Genomic DNA, 12,851 nt, shown 5'->3' on the forward strand with positions numbered 1-12,851 from the left:
CAATAGACGGGGATATCTGTGAGACCTGAACAATTTTGGCCAAAAGGCGTCCCGTTTGCTCTCCCTCCTCATAGAAGGCCTGCTTGTTGAAAAACCCTTTCCTGTCAGCTGCCTCCTTGGAAATCCGGGTAACCACCTCCTGCGCGGCAAGCCACGCCACCCTAGCTGCCTCAGAGGGGTCGGCAATGTAGTCTGCCTCCAGTCGGCTTACCAGTCGTTCTGTCTGCTCCCTGATAGCATGTGATTTGGATTTAATTTCTGCCACCTCATTGATCAAGAGTCCCCCGAGATACGCTTTAAATGTCTCCCATACAAGCCTTAAATCAGGGTGGTCCTCATATCGTCTCCAAAACTCAGAGATCTCAGTCAACACCCTGTCATGAGAAGGAAATAGATTAAGCCAAAATGCATTGAGTTTTCATGGTGCCCTCTGCAAATCCGTGGCCGGCTTGGTAAACAAGGAAACCAATAGGGCAGAATGATCAGATGTACCCCTCACCAGATATTTAATGTCCTCCAATAAATGGGTCGCTTGAGGCGAGCAGAGACACAGATCAATTCTCGACAGGGAGAGGTGGTTCTTCGAAAAACAAGAACATTTTTCTGTAGCGGGTTACGATTGCGCCACGGATCAGCCCATCCAAACTCCTCCGTAAACTTCCGCAGTGCCGTTCCAGCCCTCGTGCTGGAAGCCGCCGGAGGTGGATGCTTATCCAGGACTGGATCCATGTAGCAATTGAAGTCGCCCACAATAATAAAGGGTACATCCGAGTGGCCCAATTGATACGTCAGCATGACCCTCAGCACCTCTGTCGTGAAAGGAGGTGGCACATATACAGCAGCAATTATACAATGCAATTGGTAAATTTTACACAATAGTATCACATATCGTCCCTCAGCATCTATCAATTTGTCCAGCAGTTGGAAATATATGGCCTGGTGCACCAGCACACTCACCCCCCTGGAATATGAGGTGTGAGTGGAATGGAATGCGCTACCCACCCAGGGAAATCCCAGGCAGGAGATCGTCTCCGGCAGTGCATAAATGGCAGGGGAGTATTTCCTAAGGATAGTAAATACCATAGATCGTTTCAGAGGATTCTGAACGCCCCTAATGTTCCAAGACAACAAAGATACAGTACTAATTAAGATAATTACTCATAGACATAATAGGGTAAGGCATTGTGTGTATCCTAGGCGCTTTAGGGCGTGCATATATGTGGGGCGCCAAGTGTGACAAAATCATGATACCCGAGTCCCAATGAAAGGAGTCCGCCATGGCATGGAAGGCGAAACAGCATAAAACACAGTTCCTCCTGTACGCCTGACGGTTCCTACTCAAGCTGAAGCTGCAGTAATAACAGAACAAAAAAGGAAGAATCACAACTGCAAAGCAAAAAATCTCCCGGTCCCCGTGGGTGCAGAGAGGGTAACACTCTCCAAAAAGTGAGAGTGGTCTCTCCATCCGGCAAAATAGAGGGTAAGTATCATTCAATTGAATGGGGGAAAACCGAGAGAAAGAGTATACAAAAAAACGTGGGTTGAACATACCCAAAACTCCAAATGTTTCTTTGGTTAAACTATTAAATGTTCCAATCCAAAGTGCTGCTTAACTGTATTAAAGATAACTTCACTTGCTCTCGTCGCTGGTGGAAGAACAGTCGGTATTGGCTTCCCAGCCCAATTGTGTGATGATAATCGCTATACAATCATGCTTAAATGGAGGTCTGGTCAGTCTCCTTCTGCCGCATTTCTTCCCGCTTGTCTGATAATGTGTTCATTGGCATCCAGCCACGCGGACGCCTCGGCAGCCGCCTCAAAGAAGTGGGATTGGCCCCCCGCCGTAATCCGCAGTTTCGCCGGGAACAACATGGCGTATGTCGCTCTAAGCCTTTGCAAATGTTTTTTAACATCGGTAAATCTTGCTCTGCGCTTCTATATCTCCGCTAAGTAATCAGGATAGAATGAGATGCGTGCCCCGTTATATTGGACATTGCGACACTCTCTTGCCTGGCACAGTACTATTTCTTTATCTTTAAAGTTGAGTAACCTGGCTATCATAGTGCGGGGCGAATGCCCTGGTGGAAGGGGCCTGGGCGGCACCCTGTGCGCGCGTTCAACCGAGTATAATGGTGTGAACACTTCTTTCCCAAACACCTCCAATAGCCATTGTTCAACAAAGTGTGTGGGGTCCCTACACTCCGTCTTCTTGTGGAGCCCCACAATACAGATATTATTCCGTCTCAGGCGATTCTCAATTTCGTCAGATTTCAGTTCATTCGCTCTAGCAATCCTGGCTGTAATTTGCATATCTCTCAGCAGGGGTGTCAGCTTGTCCTCTATCTCACTGATGCGGCCTTCCGCCGCGGTGGTGCGCTCCCTTGTTTTCTGTAGATCATGCCTAATAAACCCCAGTTCTTCCTTCAGGCCCCCAAACTGATCCTGCAGAGTATGAACTGAAGCTGTACTTCGCTGTACTGCCCATAGTATGTCTGCTAGGAAGGGCTGAACTGCTTCCTCTCCCTCATCCTACTCCTCCATTGCAGGAAGGCTCTGGCTGGGGGACGCCACAGGGCCCTGTGCATCGTTCCCCTCCTCCTGCTGAGTGTGAAACACCGCAGGGGTGGCAGACATGTCCTCCCCAATCCCCTGGGCCCTCTGGGGCACTATTTTCTGAGCGTAGTATAACATGTCCCTCGGGGGGGTCTTTCACTGTACTTGTAGGGGTCTTAGGAGCCTTACCGGTATCTTTATGCTTCTCCTTGCCATGAGCACGCTGTGAGAGAGGAGCTGCGGCGCCATGTTGGGAATCTGGCTTCCCGGTCTCCGTGTGTTTTCGGGTCATCATAATCTCCACAGACCGCGGCCGCCATCCCAGGCACACCAGTGGGGTCCCCTGTGCTGAGTTCAGCTCAATTTCGGGTGTTTTAGCTGGCTGGGAAGAGGATCTTTGCAGGATCAGTGTGGGAGCTCCGTGATGCACGTCCTCTCACATGCCGGTCTCAGCCACGCCCCCCCCCCCCCCCCGGGTATGCCCTTCTGATTATTATTCATTCCCTCTTTATGAAACACTATAATAGTTGCCTCCAACATTAAGTTCAGCAGTTTCCCCTCCACCATCGCCCGGCTCAGCACCTTAAGTAGCTCCAGGAGTAGTACTTCTCCATATCTATAGTGTCCATCTGGCCCAGGATATTTTTGGTTGGCCATCCTGGCTACTGCCTGTTGTAATTCCCCAAGAGTTATTGGTGCCTCCATACCCTCTATCCCCTTCTGTGAGGGCAGGTATCTCTAAGTTCCTAAGAAATATATCTCTCCCTCCTCATCTACCCTCTGCAATTTATACAAATGTTTATAGTAATCTGTAAAATGTCTATAATATGATCTATGAGAAGAAATCTCTCCTTTTGCTGTCCTAATCACCAGTATAGCTGAGGGGGGGATTGTTTTTCACCAGATGAGCCAACATTCGTCCCACACTTTCCCCTTCTCCAAAAGAACATTGCTTCTGAAAAAGTCGCCTATTCTCTGCTTTCCTTATAACTGCTATTCTATAATCCTGTTGTTTATTTTACCATAATCTTTGCTTCTCCGGGGCTGGATCCTCCACATATTGATTTTCTGCCTTTATCACCTCCTTCCTGGTACTTTCCTCCATTTCCCTAGATTTCTTCTTAATTTTAACCACCTGCTGGATCAGTATGCCCCTGAGAAATGCCTTCAAGATATCCCACAACACCCCAGCCGACACCGTACCTTCATTAAACTCCACAAACTCTTTTAATTTTAATAGCACCTCAACTGGTTTCCCTACTAGTTCTAACCAAAATAGGTTTATTTTCCATACCCCTGGGGATCTCCCCCTGGTTTAACAATAACACCAGCGGTGAAATGAGCCGACACCCCCCTTGGTATTTTTTTACCAGCTATAAAGCTTCCCCATTTCCCAGGGCCATATCAATTCTGGAGAGCGTGGAATAAGCTTGAGAAACAAGAATATTGCTGGGCATTTGGGTTCCGCACTCTCCACATATCAAACAGCCCTGCTTCTTCTAGAAATTGATACAGCTGACCCTCAGCCACTTTATCCAACTGTACCCTCAGTGGAAACCTGTCTATTCTTTTATCAAGGACCTCATTAAAGTCCCCCCACTGCTATAACCGGGGTACACAACTTATCCACCATAAATTCCATTAGTCTATACATGACTTCCAATTCAAAAGGCGGAGGAATATAAACATTTTCCAGAACATACATCTTATTCTCCATTGAACAATAAAGGAAAATATAGCAGACCATTTCGACTATGCTGATCTGCCTGTAGAGGAAAGTCACTCCACTTCTCACCATTATACTCACCCCCCAGAGTAGGAGGAGTATACTGAATGGTATTGACATTGATACTTCCTATTTCGTAACTGTGACGTAGTGAACTTTGTTAGATGTGTCTCCTGCCAGCAGACCAGCCCTACTCCATGCATCTACAACATAGAAAAAACTGCAGAGCTCTTAACCGGATTGCCCAACCCCCAGACATTCCAGGAGCCAATGTTAAGTATTTTGGCCTGCATAATAAAAAAGGGGAAAAAAGGAAAGGAAACAAATACAAATCTGTGTGATATTTAATGACTCTCTATGCCATAATACCCTTGTTTCCTATGTATGAGGGCAACGCTGATGTGATAGGGGACCTCTGATGTGAAGAGGGGACTCTGGAGTGAAGGGGTGGACCTCTGATGTGATGGGGGTGACTAGTGTAAAGTAAGGAATTCTTATTTAATGAGGGTACCTATGATATGAAAGGGGGGACTCTGATGTGATGGGGGAACCTATAATGTGGTGGTGGGGGCTGTGGTATGTGGAAGGACTTCTGATGTGATGAGGGGACCTATGATATAGAAGGGGGGGGGGGGGGTCTGATGTGATAGGGTGATTGACATGAAAAAAAATATTCTGATGTGAACAAGTGACTCTGATGTAGGGGGGCTCTGATATGAAGGCAGAACTCTTATGGGATGGGGAGACCTATGATTTAAAGGGGTGACTCTGACATGAAAACAGGATTCTGATGTAATGGAGGGGGGGGGGGGGAATCTGCAATGTGAAGAGGGGACTTATGATATGGAGGCCTCTCATGTATAAGACATCTTAGATGTTATGGAGGGCCTCTGGCATGAAGAGGGGACTCTGAAGTGATGGGGGAACCTCTGATGTGACCGTAGAGGGGGATATCTTATGTCATGGGGGGGCCTTGGATATGAATGGAGAGCTCTGACATTAAGAGGGGACTCTGATGTGAACTGGGAAGGGGATCTCTAGGGTATGAAGGTAGGGACTTACAATGTTGACGGGGGGGGGGTCTGATGTGATGGGGTGACTCTAAAGTGGGGTGGGGTGGTGGCAGGTTTGATATGAAGGTAGAACACTGATGTGGAGACTGACATGAAAAGGGGATTCTGACATGATAGGGAAACCTCTGACGTGAAAGGGTATGGTATGAAGGTAGATCTCTGATGGGATATGGAGACCTTTGATTTAAAGGGGTGACTCTGACATGAAAAGGGGACTCTGATATGATGAGACCACATATGATATGAAGGGGAGACTCTGATATGATGCAATGGGGGATTCTCTGTTGTGAGAGGATTTAATATACTGAAGGGGGGCAGGGGTCTCTAATGTGATGAGGGGACTTTATGATATGAAAGGTGGGGGGGGGGGGGGGGGGCTCTGATAGAGGGAATTGGGTGTGAAGGTGGGGGGGGGGTTCTGGTATGAGGGTGAGACTCTGATGTGATGGATGGCCTATATGAGCAGATACTTCTTTGTAAATCGTATATACGATGGCACAGAGAGCCATGTATGTCAGCCACGCCCATACACACAGAGCACCATGTATGTCAGGACCCCCCTCTATACACACACAGAGAACCATGCATGTCAGCACCCCCCCCCATACACACACAGAGCACCATGTATATCTGCCCCCCCATACACACACAGAGAGCCATGTATGTCAGCCCCCCCTCTATACACACAGAGCACCATGTATGTCAGGACCCCCCTCTATACACACACAGAGAACCATGCATGTCAGCACCCCCCCCCCCCATACACACACAGAGGACCATGCATGTCAGCACCCCCCCCAATACACACAGAGCGCCATGTATGTCAGCCACCCCCCCTCTATACACACAGAGCACCATGTATGTCAGCCCCCCCCCCCCCTTTATACACAGAGCACCATGTATGTCAGGACCCCCCGCTATACACACAGAGCACCATGTATGTTAGCCCCCCCACCCCTATACACACAGAGAGCCATGTATGTCAGCCCCCCCCCCCCCCATACAGAGCACCATGTATGTCAGCCCCCCCTCTATACACACAGAGAGCCATGTATGTCAGGACCCCCCCTATACACACACACACACACACAGAGCCATTTATGTCAGCACCCCATACACACACAGAGAGCCATGTAGGTCAGGACCCCCCTCTATACACACACACAGAGAGCCATATATGTCAGCACCCCCCCTCTATACATACAGAGAGTCATGTATGTCAGCCCCCCCCCCCCCAATACACACAGAGCACCATGCATGTCAGCACCCCCCCTCCATACACACACAGAGCACCATGCATGTCAGCACCCCCCCCCTCTATACACACAGAGCCCCATGCATGTCAGCGCCCCCTCTATACACACACAGAGCACCATGTATGTCAGCACCCCCCTCAATACGCACAGAGAGCCATGTATATCAGCACCCCCCTCTATACATACAGAGAGCCATGTATATCAGCACCCCCCTCTATACACACAGAGAGCACCATGTATGTCAGCACCCCCCCCCCTCTATACACACACACAGAGCACCATGTATGTCAGCCCCCCACCCCTATACACACAGAGAGCCATGTATGTCAGCGCCCCCCTCTATATATACACACACACACACAGAGCACCATGAATGTCAGCACCCCTCTCAATACACACAGAGAGCCATGTATATCAGCACCCCCCTCTATACACACAGAGAGCACCATGTATGTCAGGACCCCCCCCCCCTCTATACACACACAGAGCACCATGTATGTCAGCCCCCCCACCCCTATACCCTCTTATACACACTAGAGAGCACCATGTATGTCAGCACCCCCCCCCCCCCCTCTATACACACACAGAGCACCATGTATGTCAGCACCCACCCCTCTATACACACACAGAGCACCATGTATGTCAGCACCCCCCCCCTCTATACACACACACAGAGCACCATGTATGTCAGGACCCCCCCCCCCCTCTATACACACACAGAGCACCATGTATGTCAACCCCCCACCCCTATACACACAGAGAGCCATGCATGTCAGCCCCCCCCCCACAGAGCACCATGTATGTCAGCCCCACCCCACCCCTATACACACAGAGAGCCATGTATGTCAGCCCCCCCCATACAGAGCACCATATATGTCAGCCCCCCTATATACACACAGAGCCATGTATGTCAGGACCCCTATATATATATATATATATATATATATATATACATATATACACACACACACACAGAGCCATGTATGTCAGCACCCCCCCCCCCCCCCCCTATATACACACACACACAGAGAGCCACGCATGTCAGGACCCCCCCTCTATATACACACACACACAGAGAGAGCCATGCATGTCAGCACCCCCCCTCTATAGATAGAGAGAGCCATGTATGTCAGCCCCCCCCCCCATACACACAGAGCACCATGCATGTCAGCACCCCCCTCTATACACACACAGAGCACCATGTGTGTCAGCACCCCCCTCATACACACAGAGAGCCATGTATATCAGCACCCCCCTCTATACACACAGAGAGCACCATGTTTGTCAGCACCCCCCTCTCTCCCCTATATACACACACACGCAGACACCCACGTATGTCACCCCCCCCCTATATATACACACACAGACACCCATGTATGTCTTTCCCCCCTCTCTTATACACAGACACCCATGTATGACATGCCCGCCTCTACACCCATGTATGACATGCCCGCCTCTCCTATACACAGACACCCACGTATGTCATTGCGATGTCACACGTGCAGTGACAGGCCGAGCAGGGAGGGCGTTCCCTGGGCCGGCTGTTATGAAGCCTCGTAGCCCCGCCCCCTGACTCCGCTCCGTAGGCCGGCCTCCTCCAGGCTCCGGGTCTTCCCCCCGCCCGTGTAGTAGCTCCCAGCTCCGTGAGTCCCTTTTTTTCTTGTTGTGTTTCTGTTACTCATCGCCATCTTGTTGCAGCCCTTTTCTTGTCTGGAAGGTCCTCGGGGGGGATCGGGGTGACAGGCGGCATTGTGTGATCTGGGCTCGGCTCGCCCAGTGGAGGAGGGAGAAGAGCTCGGCGGTGTGTGACTGATCGGAGCCGTACAGGAGACATGAGCCTGGAGACTCTGCTACAAGCAGCCCTCTTCCTGGAATGGCAGGCCCAGCAGCAGCAGAGGACGCCCGGTAAGGATGGGGGGTGATCGGGGTGTATATGGAGGGGGTACAGGGGGTGATCGCTGTGGCAGGGCGGTGGCGGCTCTTTAGCAGCACTTTGCATACCCTGACACAGGCTTGTCATATGACTCCGCACACTACACCACTAACCCCTTCCTGACCGGCCCGGCCATCCCTCCCAGCCCCGTGCACCGCTCTCCTGTCCCCGGCCTCTCCCTCTATGAAGCTCACTGACGCCCACACAGCCATCCGCAGCCCCCCCGAGCACCAAGCCGCCGGGTTCTCGCAGTTTGGGTGGGGGCTGACGGCACTGAACGGGTTACACGTGTCTAGTGACGTGTCAGGCCACGCCTTTCCCCCCACGTGCGTCGGGGACACTCCCTTGGAAAAGGGGTGGGGCGGGGCGAGTCTGAGCGGGACCTGAAGACAGACGGAGGGGGCGGGGCCTGGAGGCAGACGAAGGGGCGGGGTTAGGCTGGTCTTGCACGCACACAGCACGATCCACGTAAGTCACATCCTCCTCCCGGGCAGACTGGCGCTGTGCTCCGGGAGGGGATCGTGTGTCCGGTGCCCGCCCGGGATATACCGTACAGGCGCCTCTATAGTCTGCATTCCCCGGCTGATGAGCGCTCATAGGAATGTGTCATGTAGACAATCCTCTCCCCGCACAGCGGTCATCGTCCTCCTGTGATGGGAGGACAGAGAGCCGTGTGTGGGATTCCCTCCCCCTCCCGGGGTAATTAGCCATGCTGTATCCGCAGTGCTGCACACTCGTCTGTCTGCTGTTTATATGCACCGTCCAGGTTGTGATGTACGGGGGGAGGGGAGCTCATAAGGAGGAGCCTGCACCCCCCCCCCTCTGCTGGGGAGAGCCCTGATCACAGGAGTGGGGGAAGGGCAGAGCTACAGAACAATCCTTCATTCTACATAGACTTCCTGATTGTAGACACAGAGCGAAAGAGAGAAGCACATCACCATGTATGACCAGAGCTCTCCATGTCTGCTGTATGACCAGAGCTCTCCATGTCTGCTGTATGATCAGAGCTCTCCATGTCTGCTGTATGATCAGAGCTCTCCATGTCTGCTGTATGATCAGAGCTCTCCATGTCTTCTGTATGATCAGAGCTCTCCATGTCTGCTGTATGATCAGACCAGAGCTCTCCATGTCTGCTGTATGATCAGACCAGAGCTCTCCATGTCTGCTGTATGATCAGACCAGAGCTCTCCATGTCTGCTGTATGATCAGACCAGAGCTCTCCATGTCTGCTGTATGATCAGACCAGAGCTCTCCATGTCTGCTGCATGATCAGACCAGAGCTCTCCATGTCTGCTGCATGATCAGATCAGAGCTCTCCATGTCTGCTGCATGATCAGATCAGAGCTCTCCATGTCTGCTGCATGATCAGATCATGTCTGCTGCACGATCAGACCAGAGCTCTCCATGTCTGCTTTATGATCAGAGCTCTCCATGTCTGCTTTATGATCAGAGCTCTCCATGTCTGCTGTATGATCAGAGCTCTCCATGTCTGCTGTATGATCAGAGCTCTCCATGTCTGCTGTATGATCAGAGCTCTCCATGTCTGCTGTATGATCAGAGCTCTCCATGTCTGCTCTATGATCAGAGCTCTCCATGTCTGCTCTATGATCAGAGCTCTCCATGTCTGCTCTATGATCAGACCAGAGCTCTCCATGTCTGCTGTATGATCAGACCAGAGCTCCATGTCTGCTGCGTGATCAGATCATGTCTGCTGCGTGATCAGATCATGTCTGCTGCGTGATCAGATCATGTCTGCTGCGTGATCAGACCTGAGCTGTCCATGTCTGCTGTGTGATCAGACCTGAGCTGTCCATGTCTGCTGTGTGATCAGACCTGGGCTCTCCCTGTCTGCTGTGTGATCAGACCTGGGCTCTCCCTGTCTGCTGTGTGATCAGACCTGGGCTCTCCCTGTCTGCTGTGTGATCAGACCTGGGCTCTCCCTGGCTGCTGTGTGATCAGACCTGGGCTCTCCCTGGCTGCTGTGTGATCAGACCTGGGCTCTCCCTGGCTGCTGTGTGATCAGACCTGGGCTCTCCCTGGCTGCTGTGTGATCAGACCTGGGCTCTCCCTGGCTGCTGTGTGATCAGACCTGGGCTCTCCCTGGCTGCTGTGTGATCAGACCTGGGCTCTCCCTGGCTGCTGTGTGATCAGACCTGGGCTCTCCCTGGCTGCTGTGTGATCAGACCTGGGCTCTCCCTGGCTGCTGTGTGATCAGACCTGGGCTCTCCCTGGCTGCTGTGTGATCAGACCTGGGCTCTCCCTGGCTGCTGTGTGATCAGACCTGGGCTCTCCCTGGCTGCTGTGTGATCAGACCTGGGCTCTCCCTGGCTGCTGTGTGATCAGACCTGGGCTCTCCCTGGCTGCTGTGTGATCAGACCTGGGCTCTCCCTGGCTGCTGTGTGATCAGACCTGGGCTCTCCCTGGCTGCTGTGTGATCAGACCTGGGCTCTCCATGTCTGCTGTGTGATCAGACCTGGGCTCTCCATGTCTGCTGTGTGATCAGACCTGGGCTCTCCATGCCTGCTGTACAATCTGATCTGCTGTGACCTCCATGCCCACTGTTTGCTCTGAGCTGAGTTCACTATGTATGCTGTGTGCTCTGATCAGAGCTATGTGATCAGTTGACTGTCCAATTGATGATATGATCAGGAGCTAATCCTGCCAGCTCCTCATCATTACTAAGTGACCAGGAGAATTGGGTGGCAGTAATATCGCAGTGCTGAGGGCGTGGAATTTTAATCAGTGTGAGGCCAGCTTAAGGGATCTTTTTAAAGGATCTGTTCACCTGTTATAAAAAAAAAAAAAAATGAAATGTGAATTTATTATTTTTATTAGCAGCTCGCAAAGCATCGCACTTGTGATCAGAAGATCATGGGTGCAATCGGAGGATCTGTCAGGCTGTTGGTGTAGCTGTCTGCTCATACCTTCGATGCATGCAGTTACTGAATGACAGGAAGCTCAATGAACTACCTAGAACGCTCACCAGGTCTCTGGTAGTTCATTGAGAACTACAAGCCACCAGCTGCAAAGCTTGTCAGTACTTGTAGTTCATTCATTCACAGAACTCTGTGAATGAATGTGGCCGTGTGGGTGGAGCAATTGGGGGGGGGGGGGGGGACAGACGACCTCATTCTATGCATTAAGATAAAAAAAAACTCTGTGTGTAGCAGCCTCCCCAACACCCCTTAATTACTTACCTGAGCCCCATCTCTCTCTCCCAGCGATGTCCACGAGTGTGTTAGCCATCCGTTACTCTCCTCCTGATTGGCTGAGACACAGCAGAGGCGCCATTGGCTGCCGTGGCTGTCAAGTCCGTTAGCCAATCAGGGGGAAGAGGGGTGAGGCCAGGTCGGGGATCGGTGTCTGAATGGACATACAGAGCTGTGACTCAGCTCGGGTGCCCCCACAGCAAGCTGTTTACTGTGGGGGCATTCAACAGAAGGTAGGGGCCAGATCACAGAAGAGGGGCCCGAGAAGAGGGGGATCCAGGCTGCTTTGTGCAAATCCAATGCACAGAGGAGGTAAGTATGACATGTTTGTTATTCAAAAGCAAGACTTTACAATCACTTTAAGATAAAAAAAAAATAATTAAACAAAAAAAAAAAAAAAAAAAACCTTCTGCCTTTACAACCCCTTTTAGGAAGGTTTTGATTTCCCATTGACTTGTATGAGAATGCAAAACCAGTCTGCTAACAAAAGCCCATAGACACAAGCCCTTACTCTGATTTTACTACACATTGTGGGCCTCTCACAGTGTGCTTTAGAAGCTGCAGCAAGCCCACTGGAACCCACATAATTGTTTGGCTGGGGGACATCCAGAATCATCTAGCTCTTTTCTCCACAGGCTTGCTATCCCTGGCTCGCCCCATCCATTGATCTGATTTTTTTTTTTTTTTTAACGATGAAGGCTCATCATGTGAGCATTACCCAGGGTAGTTTGAAAGCAAAGAAACCCAGACTCCTCCGGATTGGTGAGCCAGCCTACTCAGGGAGGAGTTCTGAGGCAGGGTGCTGTCATGTTTTCGGCAAGCTATGTACAGCACTCTGGTGGCCCCTTCCACCAGCCACAATCTGCCTGGCAAAATTTTAGTACATTAAAGTGTTACTAAACCTAGGACCCTGCATTCTCTATATATGGTCTCCCACAAGACACAGAACATGGAAATGTAAATATAAATTGCTAAATACCTTTTTTCTTCAGCAGTTAGAGCATTCTTGTAACTTGTATCAGTATCTGGTAGGAGGAGTTTTCATTCTCCCTGATCCTCTGTCTGGGCAGTGCCGATTAGCCCTGTGCTGATCACATGCAC

General features: G+C 50.9%; 1 protein-coding gene across 3 annotated transcripts in view; it reads left to right on the forward strand.

Annotated features, from left to right (window-relative positions):
* The first annotated feature begins 8,202 nt into the window (after positions 1-8,202).
* MNT (MAX network transcriptional repressor) overlaps positions 8,203-12,851 on the forward strand; it is a 120,901-nt gene continuing 116,252 nt past the window's right edge. For 2 of the 3 annotated variants that reach the window (XM_077480498.1, XM_077480499.1), the window contains exon 1: positions 8,204-8,513. In XM_077480498.1, coding sequence (XP_077336624.1) covers positions 8,441-8,513 — 73 coding nt within the window. In that variant the 5' untranslated portion in view covers positions 8,204-8,440. Of the gene's footprint in view, positions 8,514-12,851 lie in introns of all 3 variants that reach the window. The other variant, XM_077480497.1, reaches the window with a different exon arrangement.

This window comes from Lithobates pipiens, unplaced genomic scaffold (genome assembly GCF_037356315.1).
Source record: "Lithobates pipiens isolate NorthernLeopardFrog02 unplaced genomic scaffold, aLitPip1_a1.2 Scaffold_16, whole genome shotgun sequence".
In the NCBI taxonomy this organism is placed as follows: domain Eukaryota; kingdom Metazoa; phylum Chordata; class Amphibia; order Anura; family Ranidae; genus Lithobates; species Lithobates pipiens.